The 20,812-nt window shown below is 40.6% G+C and overlaps 1 protein-coding gene across 3 annotated transcripts in view; it reads right to left on the bottom strand.

Annotated features, from left to right (window-relative positions):
* Nucleotides 1-4,942: 4,942 nt before the first annotated feature.
* ZFPM2 (zinc finger protein, FOG family member 2) overlaps nt 4,943-20,812 on the bottom strand; it is a 465,395-nt gene continuing 449,525 nt past the window's right edge. For 2 of the 3 annotated variants that reach the window (XM_060128186.1, XM_060128188.1), the window contains exons 6-8: nt 14,527-14,733; nt 11,074-11,298; nt 4,943-8,472 (exon numbers count right to left, since the gene is read on the bottom strand). In XM_060128186.1, coding sequence (XP_059984169.1) covers nt 5,981-8,472; nt 11,074-11,298; nt 14,527-14,733 — 2,924 coding nt within the window. In that variant the 3' untranslated portion in view covers nt 4,943-5,980. The remainder of the gene's footprint in view (nt 8,473-11,073; nt 11,299-14,526; nt 14,734-20,812) is intronic. The other variant, XM_060128187.1, reaches the window with a different exon arrangement.

Below are 20,812 nucleotides of genomic sequence, written 5' to 3'. Positions count from 1 at the left end.
ATCCCTAAATTAAACTGAATCTTCTCCAAGTCTCCCCCCACAAAACAGGCAGGGAATTTAATCTGAGCATTATTAGAACTCCCTCCAACTTCCAAGATTAGGAAATTGACGGTTTATTTTACAATCCATGACATGTGAGAAAGACCCTTCATGTTTGGTTCAGACTTCAATTCAGGGAACATGTTGAGGCTTCTTGTCCAAGTCCTTACATAAGTTGAAAAAGACACACCTGTTGCTTTTGTGCCGTGAGAGGGAATAACTGAAGGAGCTAAATCATCAACTTGGCTGGAGAGTATGTGAAGCTTAAGTGGAAGGATTTGAGTAAGGGGTTTTGAGTAGGATCAGGGACAGTTCATCCATTGTAGCAGGAGGAAGGAATCTGTGTGTCCGCCCTGCTGTGTCTGTGATTGTCTTGGTGTGAACTCCTTCCTGTTCATTCCTTTGTCTTGCATTTTCTCTTTTCCTCTTAAGATTTTTTCTTACCACTTCTATGTCTCTATTATTAAAGTGACTATTTCACCATTGCATACTTTTCATAAATATAAGAGCATTGCATTTGACTTGATTGTTTTTCTTGAGGGTCATTGAACCCCAATAGGGAAAAAAAAGAAAGTTCTGGACTTAGTGAATTTGATACCTTTACACCATCTGCAACCAGGTTATGTCAGCTATGGGAAATGGACTTAAGGACCAAAGAAGTGTTGCCAAGCAAAATGCTGTGACATCCTTCTTTAATATGAAGATAAAAATTGTTTGAAATTAGTATATTATTTGTATGCAAAGTGAGGCTGCTAAGCCTCTTGAAAACAGTTTATTTTCTATCCTGTTTATTCTATTAATATACTAAGCAAACTCTTTTTTCTAGATAGTGCCAAAGTAAACTTTTGCCCAGGCTGTATCTGTTTTCTCATGATTCTCTGAATTAATAAGGTTTATTAAGTTCCAGACAGATATACTGACTGGTGCAGAGATGTCATCAGACTCAGTTCTACCTCATGATTGGGTCCTGAGTGACCAGCTGAGACCTGTTAGTTTAGATGCTATATTTCTGATGGACGCCACTGATGTTTTTTAATAACGTTCATGTCTCAATCAAATGCCAAGAGATTCATCAGTTTGGGCGTAATAATTTCTGCTGTGCTGCTGCACAGTTGTAGAACCTGACTGGGAGCCATAACCCCTCCACCTCCACGTTGACCTCCCGTAGGAGACTGAATAATGGTTCCCCAAAAGATCAGATCCTAATCCCTGGAATCTGAAAATATTACCTTATAAAGAAAGAGGGCCCTTGCAGATGTGATGAGGGATCTTGCCGTGGGGATTTCATCCTAGTGGGCCTTAAATGCCATCACAAGTGTCTTTATAAGAGAGAGGCAGGGAGAGATTACACACAGAGAAGAGGAGGCAATGAGACCAGGGAAGCAGGGATTAGAGGGATGCAGAGTTACTAGAAGCTGGAAGATGCAAGGAAAGTACCCTCCAAAGGCTCGGGAGGGAGAACAACCCTGCTGACATCTTGATAACAGACTTCTGGCCTCCAGATCTGTGAAAGAATACACTTCTGTTGTTGTAAGTCACCGAGTTCGTGGTAATTGTACAGGAGTCATGAGAAACGAATATGCTCCCTTTTCCTTATCTCCAGAGAATATCTGAACTAGACTTAAGTGCATCAGAGAGGGGAAAAGTAGCTGGAATTTTAGCTGCTTGCCTTAGTAGTTCCTTCTGCTTTAGTGGCAAAAGGAACAGGATGAGGGGAGGGAATCTGAGAACAGGACTCAGGTCTCTGGCTCTTACCCTTTAGCTCTGTGACTTAGAGTGTTTAAAATCTCTGATCCTTAGTTTTGCCTGAAAATGAGAAGGTTCAACTTGATTAAAAGATTTTCAAATGTTGTTTACAGATTCCATTATGACTTTTTGTTTTAATCTCAGTATTAAAACACATGTTGAATTCTTTGAAAATTTTAATAGTTTTAAACACTCAAATATATTGTGTTAATTAGCAACACTCTGAAGACCAATTGTGTAATAAATTCTGCCTCCAGCTTAGTTTATTTTGCTGTTGACCACAGAATACCGCTTCTCATTCTGCCTATGTTTAATTCAATGATTCTCATCGAGGGACGACAACAGAATACCCTAGGGTTGCTTTGCCAAAAAACTCCAGAAATCCAGGCCCATCCTAAGATATTCTGATTTAGTAGGTTTTAGTATTCTGCAAAAGACTTAAATACTACAGAACAATCTGGAGAACCAACATAGACCATCGCTCTTTTTATCACCCTTCCCCCAAACCATTCAATTGGCGCTAATATCCTGTCCTACACGGTATCTTGTTCAACATGGAACATTTTTATCAGTGAAGATTGAAGATCTTTGATTTCGTCTTTGATTTGGTCTTCAGTATCTGTTATTATGGAACTCGTACCCAGACCTGTCCTTCTCTTGGTATAGGCTCCCACTACCCCCATTTGGACCACCACTATGGCCTTCTAACTCATCTCCCTCTCTCTAGCATCTAGGCCTCACACCCACTCTATCACCATTCCTAAACACAATTTTCATTTCATGACTCTACAAAGCAAGGTACAAGGCAAGTCCATAAACCTCAGCCTGGCATTCAAGGTCTTGTGACACCAGATTCCTATTTATTCCCTTATTTTCTTTAACTTTACAACCTGAGCCTTCTTCTTTTACTTTTTAAACAGTTTTTAAAGATTTTTTTTGATGTGGACCATGTTTAAAGTCTTTACTGAATTTGTTACATCACTGCTTCTGTTTCATGTTTTGGTTTTTTGGCCGCCAGGCATGTGGGCTCTTAGCTCCCTAACCAGGGATCCAACCCGCACCCACTGCACTGCAAGGTGAAGTCTTAACAACTGGACTGCCAGGGAAGTCCCTGAGCCCTCTTCCTTAAAAAAAAATTTTTTATTCACTCTTCACCCTCACATGCTACTCTAATGCCATCATTTACAATGATCTCTACATGTACAAATACCTTTATCTTCCTCTGTACTCTGCAGGGCCTGGTTCTGGTCCAAATGTCACTATTTCAGCCTATGCTATCTGTTTCCTTCTGTGAATGGGCTATTGGAACTTATTTTCAACTATACAAACGGTACTGGAAATATTTTTTTGGATATAGTGCATAGGTATTTCAGGGCTCTCCAAAGGACAGGTAGTTTTCCTTATCATTCTACCTACCTTTTTGTACCCTCCCTGCCCATAAAGTCTTTCCCAACTCTTTCATCCCATATCGGTTTCCCTTTTTCTTTTTGCCTTTCTACTCTCCTTAGTCTCACTCAGCCTTCACACCTGGTCCTAGTTTACCTTGTAGTGTTTCCCAACATTGTCACATATTAGAAGCACCTGAACAGATTTAAAAAGATTTAAAACATCAACTAAGGTCAAGGTTTTACATTTAAAAACTGTTATTCTCAACAAGCAACTAGATAAAAGTTCTCGACCACACAGTATTTATAGGCTATGTTTGGGACTAGCACCTTATGTTCATTATGCTACCAAATCTAATAAGGATGAATAATAGTGCATCACAGGGCTTCCCTGGTGGCGCAGTGGTTGAGAATCTGCCTGCCAATGCAGGGGACACGGGTTCGAGCCCTGGTCTGGGAGGATCCCACATGCCGCGGAGCAACTAGGCCCGTGAGCCACAACTACTGAGCCTGAGCGTCTGGAGCCTGTGCTCCGCAACGAGAGAGGCTGCGACAGTAAGAGAGAGGCCCGTGCACCGCGATGAAGAGTGGCCCCCACTTGCCACAACTAGAGACAGCCCTCGCACAAGAAACGAAGACCCAACACAGCAAAAATAAATAAATTAATTAATAAACTCCTACCCCCAACATCTTCTTTAAAAAAAAAATAGTGCATCACAACCTACTTGCAAACAGTGTGTCTTAACCACAGGTACTTGCCTTTCCAGATCGGGGCGTTTCTCAGACTGCAGTAGACCGCATCTCTCTTGATGGGCAACAGGCGCCATCTTGACTACTGAATCACACGTCAACATCTCTGGGTGGCTCATTAGATCCTCTATGATCTAACCCACATTATCTGCTCTCCACTCTCCCTCAACGCGCAAACCCTCAGAAAGAACAAATGAGATGCGTGAAAACTAGTGTCTTTTACAAATTGCCAGCATGAAGTTTGTGCATCTTTACTCATCAGGGTCACTTTACCGCTTCGCTGCTCCTCAAAATGCAAACCTCTCTCTGGTAAACTCCATCTAAAAGCTGGCTGCGGTACTTCCCCGATGGCGCAGTGCTTGGGAGTCTGCCTGCCAATGCTAGGGCACATGGGTTCGATTCCCTGGTCCGGGAAGTTGCCACATGCCGCAGAGCAACAGTTGTGGCCCGTGTGCCACAACTACTAAGCCTGAGCTCTAGAACCCTCGAGTCACAACTACTGAGCCCGCTCGCCTGGAGCCTGTGCTCCGCAACAAGAGAAGCCACCGCAGTGAAAAGACCGCACACCACAACAAAGAGTAGCACCCGTTCAATGCAACTAGAGAAAGCCTGCGCGCAGCAACGAAGACCCAACGCAACCAAAAATAAATAAGTAAAAAAAAAAAAAAATTAAAGAAAATAAAATAAAAAATAAAAGTTGGGTGCACTTGATCATCTTTGGTGCCAATTCTCATGGTAGACTTTGTAAGCCTTTCAGACATTCATGAAATTGTTCTTTTTTGTGAGCTACAGTTGGGGGTGGGTAGAGAACAGAGAGATAGTGCTTCTTCTACATATTAATAATGAACTTTTCTAGTTCCAGAGCCTGGAGTTTCCGGTTCATTTTAATAAAGTAAGTTATATTGACTGTTTTGTCATCATGTTACTACAGCTATCCAGTACTGTTTTGAACCTATTCTTGTTACAAAGAACGGGTATATAGGGTTTCCCTTGTATTTAAAAAAAAAAAAAGTATGCCAAACTTCTCCAACAATCTGGAATTTTATTCCATCCATATACATGCATAGTAACAACATTTGTTGAGAAATTATTTCTATCAGAAGTAGAACATTATCTTTGTGATCACCAGGTGCAGTATTGCTACTCTTATATTTAAATAGATCTTATATATGAATTAAATTCATACTTGCAGCATTGAGTTTAGGGTTTCGATTTAGACTGTGCCTTTCAAAAGATAAAACCGATTAATACTACCTCATTACTTACAATACTGCTTCCAGTAATTTTGTTCATTCTTATAAAGTATTGCATTTAACAGCAAAGTTTAAAAATTGAGACAGAGCTGCATCAGCGAAAGAAAATACAAGTACTATACAAGAAAAAAATTGCCGTCTTCATTTAACATACATGTTTCAGATTAAGAAAATGGACAGAAACATACGGCTACATACAAATGCAAAGCCTAGTTACTAAGAGACTGTATCTGCTAAAATATAAAGTGCAAACGGAGCCTGATTATCCAAGAACTGAAATCTTAAGGCGAACTTATAGCACGTGTATTTAGAACATCTTTGCAAGTTATATTTTAGCATATACATATATCTGCAACAGCATATAAGAAGAAATCAAGATACACAAGTGCTTTGGAAGCTATTTCTAAAATGCTTTTCTGTATTGTTTGTGACTATTTTCTTTAAAAGCTACTATACAGTGCAAACCATATATGCTACACAATAACTATACAATAACATTACAAATGACTTTAATATAAAGTTTTTAAATAAAAAATAACATAACCACAGCTATGAATACTGCTGGTAAAATAAATTAATTTTCTTTTAAAATGGCACCAATAATACACTTTACTAATGGACTGTAATGAAATTACACCTTAAGTCTTCAACTCAGCCATAATGAATTGTCTCCTGATTGCCCAGATGTAATTCAAACAGCTTTCTTTTTTTTTTTTTTTTTTTGCTTTTTTTTTTTTTCTGTACTGGGTAGAACAACATACTAAACACTGGTACCAAAGGTGAGTGATGTTTATTTATTTTGTGATTTCATTTGACATGTTCTGCTGCATGTGAGGAGCAATAAAACTTCTTGTGAGTTATAAAGTTTGAGAGGTTGTTGAACTGGATGTCACACAGCCGGCAATATTTCCCACTGGTTGGAGCCTGGGTGGAGCCATTCACACCTTTAGCTATACTAGACAACTGGTCCTCTGTGGAGGGAATTCCTGGGGAGACGTTCTCGTTCGTGGCTAATGGGTTCTCCGAGATCCAGGAGGGAGATTTGCGGCTGTCTTCATGCTGAGGATTCTGGGCAATGTTCTCTTGCTGTGGGTTGGCGGCAGGGCGCTCGTCTTGCTTCAGTCCACCATTCACTATGACCATGCCTCGATTCTTGGGCAACAACGGCAGGGAATCTTTCTTCGGCACAGCGCACCCATTGGAAGAAGCCTGGCTTTTGGGAGATTCATTTTCCGCGTTTGTGCTTTGGTCCACGTCAGCGTTATGGATGACAAGAGAACCAGAAATATAATCACTTGGCTTTATTCCATAATAAGGAGAGAGCTGGTCGGCTCCTTTTGCCTTCTTTATTGCTCCAGGGTACAGGCATTGTGGAAGAAACAAATGTTTGTTTTCTTCTTTTGTCGCAATGAGCTGAGCGGCTTCACTGAAGACTTTCAGGCCCTGCAGGGTTGCTAAGTGGGATGAAAATAAGTTTCCGTTGGGGGAAGGCTGCTTCAGATTCCCATTTTTCTCACATTTTATGATGCTTCTTTCATAGCTGACATCGGGGCTGTTTCGTTCGCTTTCTGGATTCGGAAACACTTTGCTGTCGAGCGGAGCCAGGTCATTACGCTGGTGTGCAGTGACTGGGCAGAAATTCTGCTTGTGGGCCAGGTAGTTTTCTACCTTGTTGAAACTGATCTTACACACAGTGCACTCGTGGTAGTCCAGCAGCCTTTTGGGAGATGCAGTCGTCCGCTCAGACTGGGATAAACACTTTTTGCTGAGATCTATGGGCACGTCCATCTCTAGGCAGGAAACACTGGAATGAGTAGTGTCACATTTGGAAACCGGAACACACTTGTTAATCGTGAGGGACGTTTCCAAGTGCTTTGAGACAATTCCTGGAAAGATATCACATCTTGGATGGTAGCACTCTCCCAGCCCTTCCGTGGGTTCTTGAGTGGAGGTACAAGGATTGCTGAGGTTGGCTACGTCGAGAAATCGCTGTTGGACTAGCGGAGGCCTTTGCTCCTGTTCAGGAAGACACATCTCATACATCTTCCTGCGCTTGCGCGTACGCATGGTTCTCTGCACGGCAGGCACTTTGTTGGAAGCTGACCTCTTGAGCGGAGGGTCGTGGCGCGTAGCACAGTAATACTGTTTGTGGACCATGTATGTTTCGTGCCGGCTGAAAGTAATGTTGCAAGCTTCACAGGTAGTCTTATTTGGGTCACTTTCCCCATCCACTAAGGGGACACTGGGATTTTTCACATCAACAGGTTTTCCATTAATTTTATCATCATTGCTGTTGGGGGTGGAGAGCTTCTTAGCTTGAATGGAAAAGTCCTTGTCGTGGCCCTTCCCATTTGGCCCAATTAAATCTAAAACAGTGGAAGAATTGATGCAGGGTGTTTGAAGAAGTGGATTCTCGGGATCAGCAGAATGAGCGGCTGGATTGAGAAGGTTTATGGAGGTTTGGCCAGTGTTGGGACTCACGGCCTCAGGCATCTTTTCTGAAACACCAGGGAACTCTGGGGACTTGGCCATCTGCTGCCATCGGCTGCTGCAGTAATGTTTTTTGTGCACTAGATAATTATCCAAATTATTGAATGTTATGTTACACTCAAAACAGGTAGCCCCTTTGGGCATCAAGGGGCTGTAAATGACGGGAGGGTAGCTACTACTTCCGTGCCTCAGTCGCCGATGTACCAGTTCAGACATCTTGGCTAAGATCTCTGAAGCTTGAGGGACTATTGTGATATCTTGGGGAAAAGCAAACTGAGATAGAAAGGGTCCCACGGGGAAAGAAGGCCCAATATTAGGCTGAACTGGAGATGAGGCAAGTCTTGGACTAGAGGGCTCAGACTTTATTTTTGTGTAAGAAAAGCTTTGTTTATTTGTTGCAGACTGAATTTCGGGTCTCTGGTTAGTGAGAAAGAGCTGAGTCTTTTTCTCACACTTGTCCAGCTCCGTGTCAGAGCTCGCATCTTTAGTCTGCATGGCCTTTTGGCTCTGGGGGAGTTCACTTCTGGTCAGCAGGTCTGTGGCTGGCTGTAAGCTGTCTTCGGTTCCACTTGGAGAGTGTTCCATGTCACTTTCTCTGGGCAGTTTGCTGCCAGGGACATGGAGCTCCTGGTGCTGCAATAACTCCCTCTGAGTCTGGAAGCCGAAGTGGCAGTGATTGCATCGGAAGGCAGCTTGAGTGAGATGGGAGAACAGGTGTTGGTGAAAGTTGATCACAGAATCAGCAGTGTAGCTACAGACGGTGCATTTTAGACTAGCACCAGGGGGGAGGAATTCTTCCATTTTCACTCCTGGAGGAACATACAAAATCAGAATACTGAGAACCACACATATTGGTTTTCTAATGATATGAACCGTTACTAATGACCTCATGTGTCCAACACAGCAGAAACGAACTGAAATCTTTCGGAATCTTATTTGTGATAGTAACGTTTTTCTTGTGACGTCCTTCACCATAGATGATGATAATAACAGCCCTTTATGGTTTCCAAAGCACTTTCGTGAATATTATTGCATTGTAGTGGGATAGGCATCATTGTTTCAATGTTACAGGTCGGGAAACACATGCAAGGAGGCTAAAGGAATTGATTATGGTAATAAAGCTATTCGGTGATGGATCCATGACTAAACTTCAGATTTTATAATTTCTAATCCAATAACCTTCTTACCACAGCACTATGCTCTACATTAGGAAGAAGCAGGCATTAGTTAGAGTTGATAGTGATAACCTATGTGCAAATCAAATAAATCTTAGTGCATTTAGTGTACCAGATTGGGTCTTTATTCAAAAGAATCCAAATAGAAGCCATTTTCTAAAGTAATTAATAACCTACTAATTTATCTTTGGTACAAATTTAGAATTTTATTCATTGGTTTTGCTGAACATGGTTTATCTCTATCCAGGGCCGATATTGGTACCAGTACATTAATGTAGTCATTTAGGACCGACATCCATGCTGATTGGTCATGGCCTGTTTTTAGTCAGTTATTAAATATTTTGAATATCACCACTGACTGGTGGGTAAGCCTCAATGCAATATTGTGATTTACAAGGAATATGTATTTGGTCATTCTGATGAGTAAAATCTTTTTCTCATATATATTTGGTCTTTATCCTTGGTTCCCAGCTCACAGCTTCTAAAACTCTTGGAGTTTCCTGTGATAAGAGTGATAAAGGTGTCTTTGTTATGTTACTGAGGTGACTTTTGGAAAGCCCTTAGGTAAACCTAAGGATGGGTGATTGTTAGGAGAAGCAATCTTGTGATTACAGGGGTTGGAACTTTCATTCTTCCCCTCCTCCACTTCTGGGAAGAGGGGCTAGAGATTAAGTTCAATTGCCAATGGCCAATAACTTAATCAATCCTGCCTATGTAATGAAGCCTCCATAAAACCCCCAAAAAACAGAGTTTAGAGAGCATCTCAGTTGGTAAACATGTGGAGATCTGGGGAGAGTGGCAGGCTCTGAGAGCACTTGGAAGCACCTTGCCCGTTCCCCAAACCTAGCCCTACGCATCTCAGCCATCTGGCTGTTCCTGAGTTATATCCTTTTATAATAAACCAGTATCTGGTGAACAAATGGGTTTTCTGAGTTCCGGGAGACACTCTAGCAAAGCAGTCAAACCAAGGGGGTGTCTTGGCGACCTCTGATTTATAGCCGACTGGTCAGAAGCACAAAAGACTAAAGTCTGCATTGGGGTGGCGGTGGGGGAGTCACTCTTGTAGGACTGACCCCTTAATCTGGGGAATTTAATGCTCTCCCTGCACAGTGTCAGAATTGAGTGGAGTTGCATTGCAAGACACTCAGTTGGTGTCTGAAGAATTACTTGGTCGGGGGGACCCCTTCCCCTATGAATTGGAATCAGGATCTGGATACTTTTACTTACTCAGGTCAACTCTTGTTCCCATTTGTTGGCATATGGTTACATCAGGCTTGGTTCCTCCTCTCTGCCCTCTAGACTTAAATGAGAATTGTCTTTTATATTTATAAGATGAAAATATGGCAGAGAGATAGAGATAAAAGGGGACTTCTTTTATTTGTCTCCTTTTCTCCTTGGCTAATCCAATACTCATTTTCCTGTTGAGCTGGGAAGATCCCTCTATCTCTATTTTTGTTTTGCGCGTGACTTTACACTCACCATGTGAGACAACCAACCTGTTTCTGCTTCCCCTGCTTTATCACCTCATAAAGACAGCTCTTTGTAGGGAGAGGGAAGAGAATAAGTAGAAAGGAAACAGCTTATTTTTATAGGTGCAAAGACAAAAGCTTGCACTGTACTAGAGCACTGGAGGTTGGAGTTAGTTTTTTTAAACTGAGCACCTATTTCCATTTTTAATTATTCAACCCAAGCAAAAACAGCAAAGGAAGTCACCCGGAGGTGACTTACAAGTTTCATATTCTGAATAACTATGATTCCCAAACCTTGGTTTGCCCTATCCAAGAATGTTCAAAGAAATATCTAAAATTAATATAATTCTGTACATTTGATTCATTTCAGTTGTTTTTAAAATATAGGAATTAGAATACTATGTTTGATACTGACAACAATTGGGCATACAATTCCAAAATAAATGGGAATAGTTGCCACCTTGCTCTCAAGAACAGGCTTAAAAAAAAAAAGAAAAAGAAACTTGTTTTTCAGCATAATTACTTTAGTTGAGAACAAACTAGAATGATTTAGCCTGTAAACTGAGCACTGTAAGTCGTTAGAAAATAATTCAGACCCAAGTCCTTTGAATAGAGTATACTTGTTCGGGACAAAAGATAATAACCAGCTGGTCCAGCAAGTTTAAGTTTGATTTTATAGATAGATAGAGATGTATGAATGTACGTATATATGTAGAGAAAGAAGAGGGTCTCCTGGAGTAGAAGAAGAAACAAGAGAGGCACTCACCACTGTGTGAGTTCATGTGCATTTCTAGAGCTCGGGCATTTGAAAAGCTCTTGGTGCACTGTGGGAAGGGGCACATACTGGAAATCTGAGGAGTGCTGTCTTCGTTTTCCTCTGACACTGGAGCAGTTTCTCTTTGTCTCCCACTGCAATAGTACATCAAATGGGCTTGCAGATTCCGCTCACTCCGATACCAGATGCCACAGGACTTGCAAGGGAATATATCCTCTGCAGGCAGAAACACAGGGACATGTTAGCTGCTGCCCACTTGGAGCCAACCATGGGTAAAGCAGCATTTGGTTCAGTTTTTCTCAGAGTCTGCTCCCAGGTTATGAATTAGGCAACCAGACAGGGGCTAGTGCAGTCTTGGGTGTTGTTCCACAGTACAGGACTATTTTTAAAGAAATGTTCCACTTAATGCAGTTTACCTTCCCACAGACTCTTTAGAAAGTGGTACTCTAGGAGAATCCCAACATAAAGCAAAAGAGATTAATCCTAAATTGTTTATATTGTATTTATAGTTTAGAAAAATAGGCATTTATAAATAGCAATGTGAATTGGTTTATCTGCTTGGTTAAAAGGTAAGGGATCTAATGGCTGAACTAAAGTTAGCTTTGATGCCAACTCCTGACATCATTGGTCCATTTAATAAATTAATCACAGAGTACCTCCTTAGTGCCAGATCTATGCTGAGTTGGGTGTAAAACAAAATGAGAGACCAAACAGCTGTTGTTAAGGAGCTTAGATCTCCTGGGGCTGGTTAACAAGCGGTTCGTTTGTTCGTTACATTAGAATGTGATGACCACACACAGTGATGGAGGTACTTGAAGAAGTCAGAGAAGGATTTAGAGGGAAGATGACGACATGCCTTAGCTGCCTTGTGAAGGATGAAATTAAGCTAGTCAGGTGGAGAAGAGGATTGTGTCCTCCTAATCAAGGGATCAGCTATGGGAGCCTGAGAGAGGGACTGGGTGGAGGCTGGGAGGCTATTCTGTAATCTCAGGCAAGGGGCTGGGAGAGATGAGGTTGTAGAAGTCAGGGACAGACTCCCAAAGGCCCTGTCAGCTTTTTTAAGTTTAGATTTCTATCTCAATGGTTATGGAAAATGACTGAATCATTTCAAGCAATAGACTGACAGAATCAGCTATGATATAATCCTAACAGTGGAGTTTTGAAGGTAGTGAATTTGGAAGGAAGACTTACGACCGGTAGGAGACAACTGCAGTAATCTAAGTGAAATATGACAGAATTTAAGTTGTAGCTAATAGTCATGTACTATTTGTTAAGTCATGCTATAATATGTATGATATGTATTTCTCATGTATTCATTCATGGAAAATTTCTCTCTCTGTGTTTTCCCCTCATTCGTTAATAGGTGAAGAATGTGAGGTTGAGTAACTTGCCATTATCATGCAACTGGGTGAACTGGGATTGGAAAACCCTGGTGTAAACACTCTTCCATAATGCCTCAATGAAAGGGGGACAGAGAGAAGCAAAGTTATACTGAGGAAGCAGAACTGACTGGAAGTGATGACCACTATTTTGCAATTAGATGTTAGAGCAGAAGGTAAGGTTTCTCCTTGGTGCCTAGACTTCTTGTTGGCATTTCTGTGTTAAGGGATGTTTTCATTCATCTCTACAGGGAATAGAAGACAGATGGGTGATGAATTCAGGCTGGGGCACATATGGAGTGACTAAATCTGACACTGTATTGTGCAAACTTGGCACTTTTGTAGTGCCTCCGATCAGAGGGATGGCAGATAACACTGTAAACTGGGATTAATCCAGGCACACTGGGGCATATGGTCACAGTAGATATGTGGGAGTGGATATTTCTGTGAGAAAGAGACAGGAACATTGCAAAGATGGCAAGAGAGGTCTGAAACTCGCCAGAAACAGCTGGACTTGTGATTTATAAACTGTTAATGTATAGTGAGTTGGAACACATGATAGTGAAGGAGTTGGCTCAGGAGATCCTGTTGAAGGAGAGAAGGAGAAAAGTAAGGACCAAATTCTAGCGAATGAGAAGTAAGGACAGCAGGTACAATATAGAATTTTAAAATACAATTTAATTACAAAATTATATACTACTGCTGTTTATTATTTAGCCCCTCCCACCCAAGTTTTAGTTACATTTATACTTTTCAGAGGCCCAGTGTATAGTAAAGGGTTTATTTTTCAGGATGACTTTAATTGATTAACTAATTTAAGAATGAGAACAAAGCCTGTATGCATCTATGGTGATATATTTGGGATTAATAGTTATCTTGCTATAGAAAGCAAACAGAGTATTCCTTCAAATATAATTAGAATTAACATTCACACACTGGAGTGTCACAATAATATAAGAAACTCCTAGAATAGGTGGTAACAAAATCATTTTGCCTCAGTTTCAAGTTGGGTCCATGTTATTTCAAGTTCCTCACTATTCAAATCTAACTAAAGATTCAGTAAACAAAACAACTCCATTTACATTAAGGAAATTCAGAAATAGTAGCTTGGGTTGTATACACTGAATCCACTGGTTGGATGCAGAGTAATTCCAGATACACCTGAGAAGTTCTTCATTCTAAAGGATGCTGTTACAGCAAGAACATAATTACTGTTGAATATATATGTATGTATATATGTATACATATATAATATCAAGACATGATTGTAGTCTCTAGACTTCTGCATCATTCAAAGTCTCAGGGATTTTCAAGGACATTTTTGACTCAATGCAATGTTTCACTTGCCACTGGCTTTAGAATCTATTCTCTTAAGATGTACTCACGTTTTCTCACAGAGCTAGAGAAAAGCAGAGCAGAATCTAGAATTCTGATCTTGGGACTCCTAGATCACTGATTTTATGTCAAGGAAATACAAACTAAGTTCAATAGTCCTTTTAACAGACTATAATCACAAAGGTATATTTGCCAGGGCACATTTAAAAATTCTCCATAGAAAGTATTCTAAGATTATACGTATTTTTCTTTCTCTTCTCTTTATTTTTTTTTTACATTAGCTGATGTCTTGATTTATCCAGCCTACATTTCCCCTTCATTAGTGTATCTAATCAAATTTGATTTTGTGTCCTTTTTCTTATTTTATGTTTTAACTCTATGGCTCTTAATACCAAAACTATTCTACCATAGGAGCAACAATGAAAGCTGCTGGACCTCTTATAGCTAAATCGTCTTGAATGTTGTTTAGTTTAGAATGTCAGATTTTTCTGTGTGACATTCAGGAATCCAACCTGAAATGAATGAATTTAAGTTATTCCTTTTTTACTCCCACGAGAAGTGAACACACACACACACACAACTTAAAATTGGAGAGAATATAAAATAAAATCATAACACTGGAGAAAAAAGTCTGTCCCTGGTTGCCTGTCAGTAGACATTTTTTTCTCTCCCATAAATACCCATCACCACTACAAAGCTATTGTACTGGGCTATTGCACTCAGCACTTACTATTGACAATAGCTGTAGGCAAAATAGAAGCCATGGCAGCTTGCTGAGGGAGCAGCTGAATTGAGTCCAGCAGGCGCGCCGGGTACATCCCTTCTGTAAGAGTCATCTGACTGGCAGCTTGTAGCCTTGAGTCAAAATCCACCACAAAGGCAATTAGCTCTTCACCCTCAGAGATGGCCTTCGTAGTCGTGCACCAAAGCTGACCCCCTATTAAGAAGAAAAAAGAAAAAGAATTGACATAGAATGCTCTAGCCTGCTGTACATTGGATTGATGTCAATAGGACCTTCTCATGTTTTTCACATCAGTTTCTACTGGGGTGGAGTGTTTGATCAAGACAACGGCTGTCCTCCTCTTCCCTTTGTTAACCTAAAACAATAAAACTGCCAGTTACTTTACCAGCGACACAAGTTTAATAGCAAGGAGCTGCAACTCAGGACAGGCAGCTATGGTCAACCACATGAGAGTCTGGCGAAACAAAAGAGAGGAAACTCTTATAGAGAAGGGGAGGTTGGGTGGGGCCATTATAAACACAAAGCTCATTGGAGGAAATTGAAAGTTCCAAATATAGTGGCTTTTCATTGGCTGAGTTGTTACATTCTTTCATTGGCTGAGCTGTTGTCAGACAAGGAGAAATGCTTTCTTCCTTCAGCTGAGAGGTATTAAGTAGTGTCACTTCCTGATGGAGATGCAAAGTCCATCTCTTCCTGTTGGGATCTACACTGAAGTCAAGTAGTACATGCCAGCTCCCCCTTCTGACTTCCCTACTCCATTTTAGTGCTGTTTCCCTTTATTAATTTTCGTACCTGCCTATGTGGAAAATTGTATTCCTTGCATCAGATGAACTGTTCAGTGACCAACAGTAGCAGAAGATTAATAACCAAGTATAGACATAATCTGTAGAGAGTTTTGTCAACTGTTTGCCTTCCAGTGCTTGACTTAATCATTAACCATGTTATTACATGTTATACTGCCGAAGAACAAGCATGGTAGGGATACAACCACAAAATTTATTTCAGGTGAGGCTTTGAAGTTACTCTTTACCTGCTCTTTCTGTACCTTATGGAAGTAAGAAGTTATTTCTTTTTCTCTCTCTTCCCCAGATACTGGGGAATGATATATGAATGAATGATACGTAAAACTACAAAGCAAGTAAACAAAGTTCCTAAAATTTAGAACATTAAAGTGAAATTCCAGTTAGCTTTACTCTCCTTATAAGTCTGTTGCCATTTATTTTGGGGGGGTGGGGGGGTGAGTACCGAGTGATCTTTACTTTTTTAATATTTCTTATAATGCAGCTTCTTTATCTCCTTTTACCCTGATTGAACTTCCTGAAAAGGAGATATGCCAAAGAGCCTTTTCAGAAAGGCTTATTTAAATAAAGATTTGTTTAAATGAAAAGAACCCTCTCTTCAAACACTAAGATAGACTCTGGCTTGGTGCTTCAAATGATCACGTGTGGTGCATTAAAAAGAAAATTAACTATGCAAGTGCATCTTCTAATGTATTGGAATGCGATAGTGAATGCTCATTTATTTAACATGTTTAGACAGGCAAAGCACTTATATTTTGTTATCTACACTCTCAGGCCTAGATATGTATCCTGTACAGTTATGCCTGAAGTAATATGGCATACTTGATATGTTATAAAGCTTTTTTTCCTCATTGTGTATATACTGCAAGGCTATATATTGTACTCATTAAGCAGGCAAAAATTGTACCCATTCTGATAAGTAATATTGCTCTGTTTATCTTTCAGCATAACTGCCTTTTCAACCGCACTTCATTTTTTTCCACCCTGAAAGAGATCATAGTTTTTAAACAACTTGTGGTAAAACGCTGGTGGAAAAGATAACAACAGCATATGATAGGGCAGAGTTGCCTAGAAGATTCAGGACACCGTTTTAGAGAAACCTCGGACAGTTCATTAAACCAGCTGATTAAATTTCAAAGGTAAGCAGACAAGACACCATCCACGACAGTACATGTTTGTGAGAAAATAAAGCTAAAATTACAGACCTCGAATTTATATGAAAGTTTCCAAGGAAAACACAAATATACTAAAAGACTAGAAAACGACCATTTTTCACTTTCACTTTAATATATCTGAAAGCATACAAGTTTCCCAAAGTTGAAAACAGATTCACCTTGGTTGGCATTGATGACTTCTTTACAAATATAGAAGCTAAGCGGCATCATCGTGGAATCTGATGAGCATTGAAAAGCGCTAAGTGGTGCTATTTCTGCTGGTGACGCTTCTTCCCCCTGGAAGGCTTCTGCATTTGGCTGTTCGGCCTTCTCTGATGTGCATACAGATCTAAACTACTTACAGCTGTAGACAAGGTAATCATTTGCACCTTATCTTTCCTCTGGGACAAGGTTTATTAAGTGAGCCTGTGTAATAGAGAGGTGGGGAGGGCAGAGGCAGGCACTGCAGTTCAGGTTTAGTTCCTCGCCTGGTTTTTTAAGAGTCACTGGATTTCAGTGTTGAACTAAATAACTTATATTACTGGTAATAGTTTTCCATTTTTTGATCAACTTACATTGTTGGTAAATCCAGCTACAGCTATGTTTTACAAAAGGAAAGTTTTGAATTCAGGTACCCTGGAGAAATCGATATTTTAGAGAAGGTAGCACTCGGCTAATCTTTATCACAGCAGTGAGCTCAACAGCAGGATGACTCCGAACACTTGGGCTCAGACTTTGAACCAAAAAGATCCAATCAATAAGTAAAATTCACAAAATATTAAGTGAAAATTAAAGCAAGTAAAACATGGGCTTCCGTGGTGGCGCAGTGGTTAAGAATCCGCCTGCCAGTGCAGGGGACGTGGGTTTGAGCCCTGGTCTGGGAAGATCCCACATGCCGTGGAGCAACTGAGCCCATGCGCTGCAACTACTGAGCCTGCGCTCTAGGGCCCACGAGCCACAACTACTGAAGCCCTCACTCCTAGAGCTCGTGCTCTGCAATGAGAAGCCACTGCAATGAGAAGCCCACGCACCGCAATGAAGAGAAGCCCCCGCTCTCTGCAACTAGAGAAAGCCCGCGTGCAGCAACGAAGACCCAACACAGCCAAAAATAAATAAATTTATTTTTAAAAATAAATTTATTTTTAAAAATAAATAAATAAAAAATAAAGTAAGCCAAAAATGATTTTTCTACATTATTAAGCAGCCTGGCAGTAGTAACACATATCTGTTCTCAGATGTTTCATATTTTATCATCTTTATCATTTTATCTCATTTTACGGTTTCGTCAGAGCATATCCTTTTAAAAGGCTGAATCAGACTGAAAATGTACTGTGCAGGTCTGATGAAGAAGTCAATTGTCTTAGGATTTAGTTTTTCAAGTCGTTCATTCATCAGCTATTCATTGGTGTGCCAGGCTGCGTGCCATGGTTTCATGCACAACTTCACAAACAACCTGAAAGCACACATATAAACAGACAGATTATAATACCACACGGTGGTCCCATCCCCTAGTACTAAAGAAATGTGAGAGGGGTGAGTAACTGAGACTTCTTGGGGGAGTCAGGCAAGCCATCCAATGGGACATTTTTATTGACTCAAGAAGAGTAGAAGTAAAGTAGCAGAAGTATGTGTAGGGAGGACCTGGCAGGTACATCGTTACCGGCAGATACAGGAGCATGCGTGTGAGTGCAGGATTATGGAAGAGGCTGCCTGGCCCTCGGAGGCCAGCAACCCTGGAGCTTGGGGTCTGAGGGAGAAAGAGGTGGATTATGGGCAGTGGTGTGCCTAGAGCCAGCCTGCTCTGGATCACAGGGCAGAATGTTCAGTTGTCAGGAATTCTGTGTGCTGGTTGATGTCACGTTGGTAACCCGAAATCAGCTATGGTGAGAGTTGTAGCATTTGCTGTCAGAAACTGTCAAGCAGTACAAATCAGGGCTTCCTCCCACAGAAAGTTTAGAGCAGGGGGAGAGTTTTGATGTAACATAAAAACAGTTGTGTCTGGCTCATGGTGGAGAGATGGTATATATATTTATTTGAGTGAATGAATGATCTGAGCTTCCCCCCCCGCCCCCACCAGAATATAGATCTCAGGGTCTTGAGGAGAGTAAACTGAAGGGGTAGGAAATGTTATCTCGAGGGCTATTAGGAGGCTGTTGTACCAGTTCCGTTGTGAGAAGTGTAAATTGTAGGGGAGAAAAGGGCCAGATTCAAGAGACATAGCTGACAGAGGACTGGGGTGATTTCCTGAGATGCATAAAAGTAACTCTTGAAAATGACACAGAGGTTTCTGGTTTGCAAAACCAGCTGACGGTAGTTCCATTAACAAGGCAGTAAAGCTGGTATATTACCAAGTGGTATTATACGGACAATAACAGATAATTAGTATTAATTAGGAATAATTTCTTTGGGTCCAATAGGCTAAGGGGTTTATGTATTTCATCTATTTTAATCCTATCAATCATTCTGTGAGGTGAGTGATAGTTTCTTCATTTAAGAGTTGAGGAGATTGAATCTTGGAGAAGTTAGCTAACGTGCCCAAAGCTACACACATAGCAGAATCACTGGCGGAATCATGATTTAGACTTCTGGCTGTCCAACTCCAAAGCCCAAATGTGCATGTGTGTTTTATGTATGTGTATGTATATGCATGGGAGTACTGAATTTGGCTTTGAACACGTAGAGTCTGAGGTACCTGAGAGGCTTTTTGGTGGGTGTAACCAGGAGGCAGTTGGACCTTGGAGGAGAATAAGGCTGGAGAAAAAAAAAATATTTTGGAAGTCATCAACACATTCTAAATAGCTGCGGATGCTCTTTGCATGGATGTGGTAATGCAGGAAGACTACAGCATGAAAAGAGAAAGAACAAAGATTGAAACTTGGAGAATCTCAACATTTAAGATGTGGGTAGAGGAGATGCAATCATTTAAAGACATAGGAAACATACACTTGGAAAGGTTAGAGGGGAACCAAGAGAATGGTGCCGTAAAAGTCAAGGATTGGTTCTTGGAAACAGCTTGGCTGAGTTCTTTTGATGTGAATTTAGAGCATACAACTTGAGGGAGTCATTTATAGGGAGAGATATCCCAAGTATTATAACATAGTTTCAATTACTGATTCAAAAAAAATATTCTAAATGTGGCTGCTAGTGAGGATGTAATCCCATCTGGAGGAAGTACACCCGCCCCAGACTGCTGGGATGCAAATCTTGCCTCTGCCGCTTGCTAACTGTGTGACTTTGAACTTATCACCTAAGCATTCTATCAGTTTCCTCAGCCTTGAAAATGGGGATGGTGATAGTAGTATTGAACTCATGGTATTATCATGAGGATTAAATAAGCAAATATATGTGTGAAAGCTTCAGAACAGCACCTGCCATAGTAAGTGCTATATAACTGTGAACGATTATCCTTTTGGTTTGGTCTGGTTGGGGCTATTTTTCTCATTTCTCACTGCCCTGCTAAGTCGAAGAAAAGAAATCTCACCAGAAAGAAAACATAAACCTACAAACTCAATGAGCACATGTATCTGTGCTTCACTGGAGAGAGCTAACTCGTTTTGGAAAAATGATTAAGGCTGCATCATTTGTGGATTGCATACCGATCTTGACCAGTTAGAAACAGATAAGGTTTCTAGCAATCTACATGGGGCTGAGGAGACAGGAGAACCAATTTCTTACCCTACCATTTTTAGAGCTAGGGTAAACACAGCCAACTCTAATTTACAATTCAATGGAAGGTAGTAGTCTTCATCTTGATTAAGAAGCAATCTGAGTGCATGAAAATGATAAATCATGTTGATATTTAGCTTTTTTGGTGTCTTCACTGATTGACCTCACGTTCAATGGAAACAAATCACAGGGTATTACATTTGGCTTTAAAATGAGAGCACCACTATCAAAAAAAAAAAAAACAACAAACAAATCAAAACACAAACAACCCCCCCCAAACCAAAAACATGCAAAGAAAACAAACCCAAAAGCCCAAACAAACAAACAAAACCACGAGAAAACAAGGACTGGCAAGGATGTAGAGAAGTTAGAACCCTTGTGCACTGCTGGGGAGAGGATAAAATGGTAGTGTCACTGTGGAAAACAGCATGATGGTTCCTCAAAAAATTAAAAATAGAATTTATCTATGATCCAGCAATTCCACTTCTGGGTATATGCTCAAAAGAATTGAAAGCAGAGTCTCAAAGAGATATTTGCACTCCCATGTTCAGAGCAGCATTATTAAAAACACCTAAAACATGGAAGCAACCCAGCTGTCCACTGAGAGAAGAATGGATAAGCAAAATGTGGTGCACACACACACACACACACACA

Source organism: Lagenorhynchus albirostris, chromosome 17 (genome assembly GCF_949774975.1).
Source record: "Lagenorhynchus albirostris chromosome 17, mLagAlb1.1, whole genome shotgun sequence".
Lineage (NCBI taxonomy): Eukaryota > Metazoa > Chordata > Mammalia > Artiodactyla > Delphinidae > Lagenorhynchus > Lagenorhynchus albirostris.
Note: the sequence above shows the minus strand (reverse complement) of the source record. Positions and strands in the feature narration are given on the sequence as shown.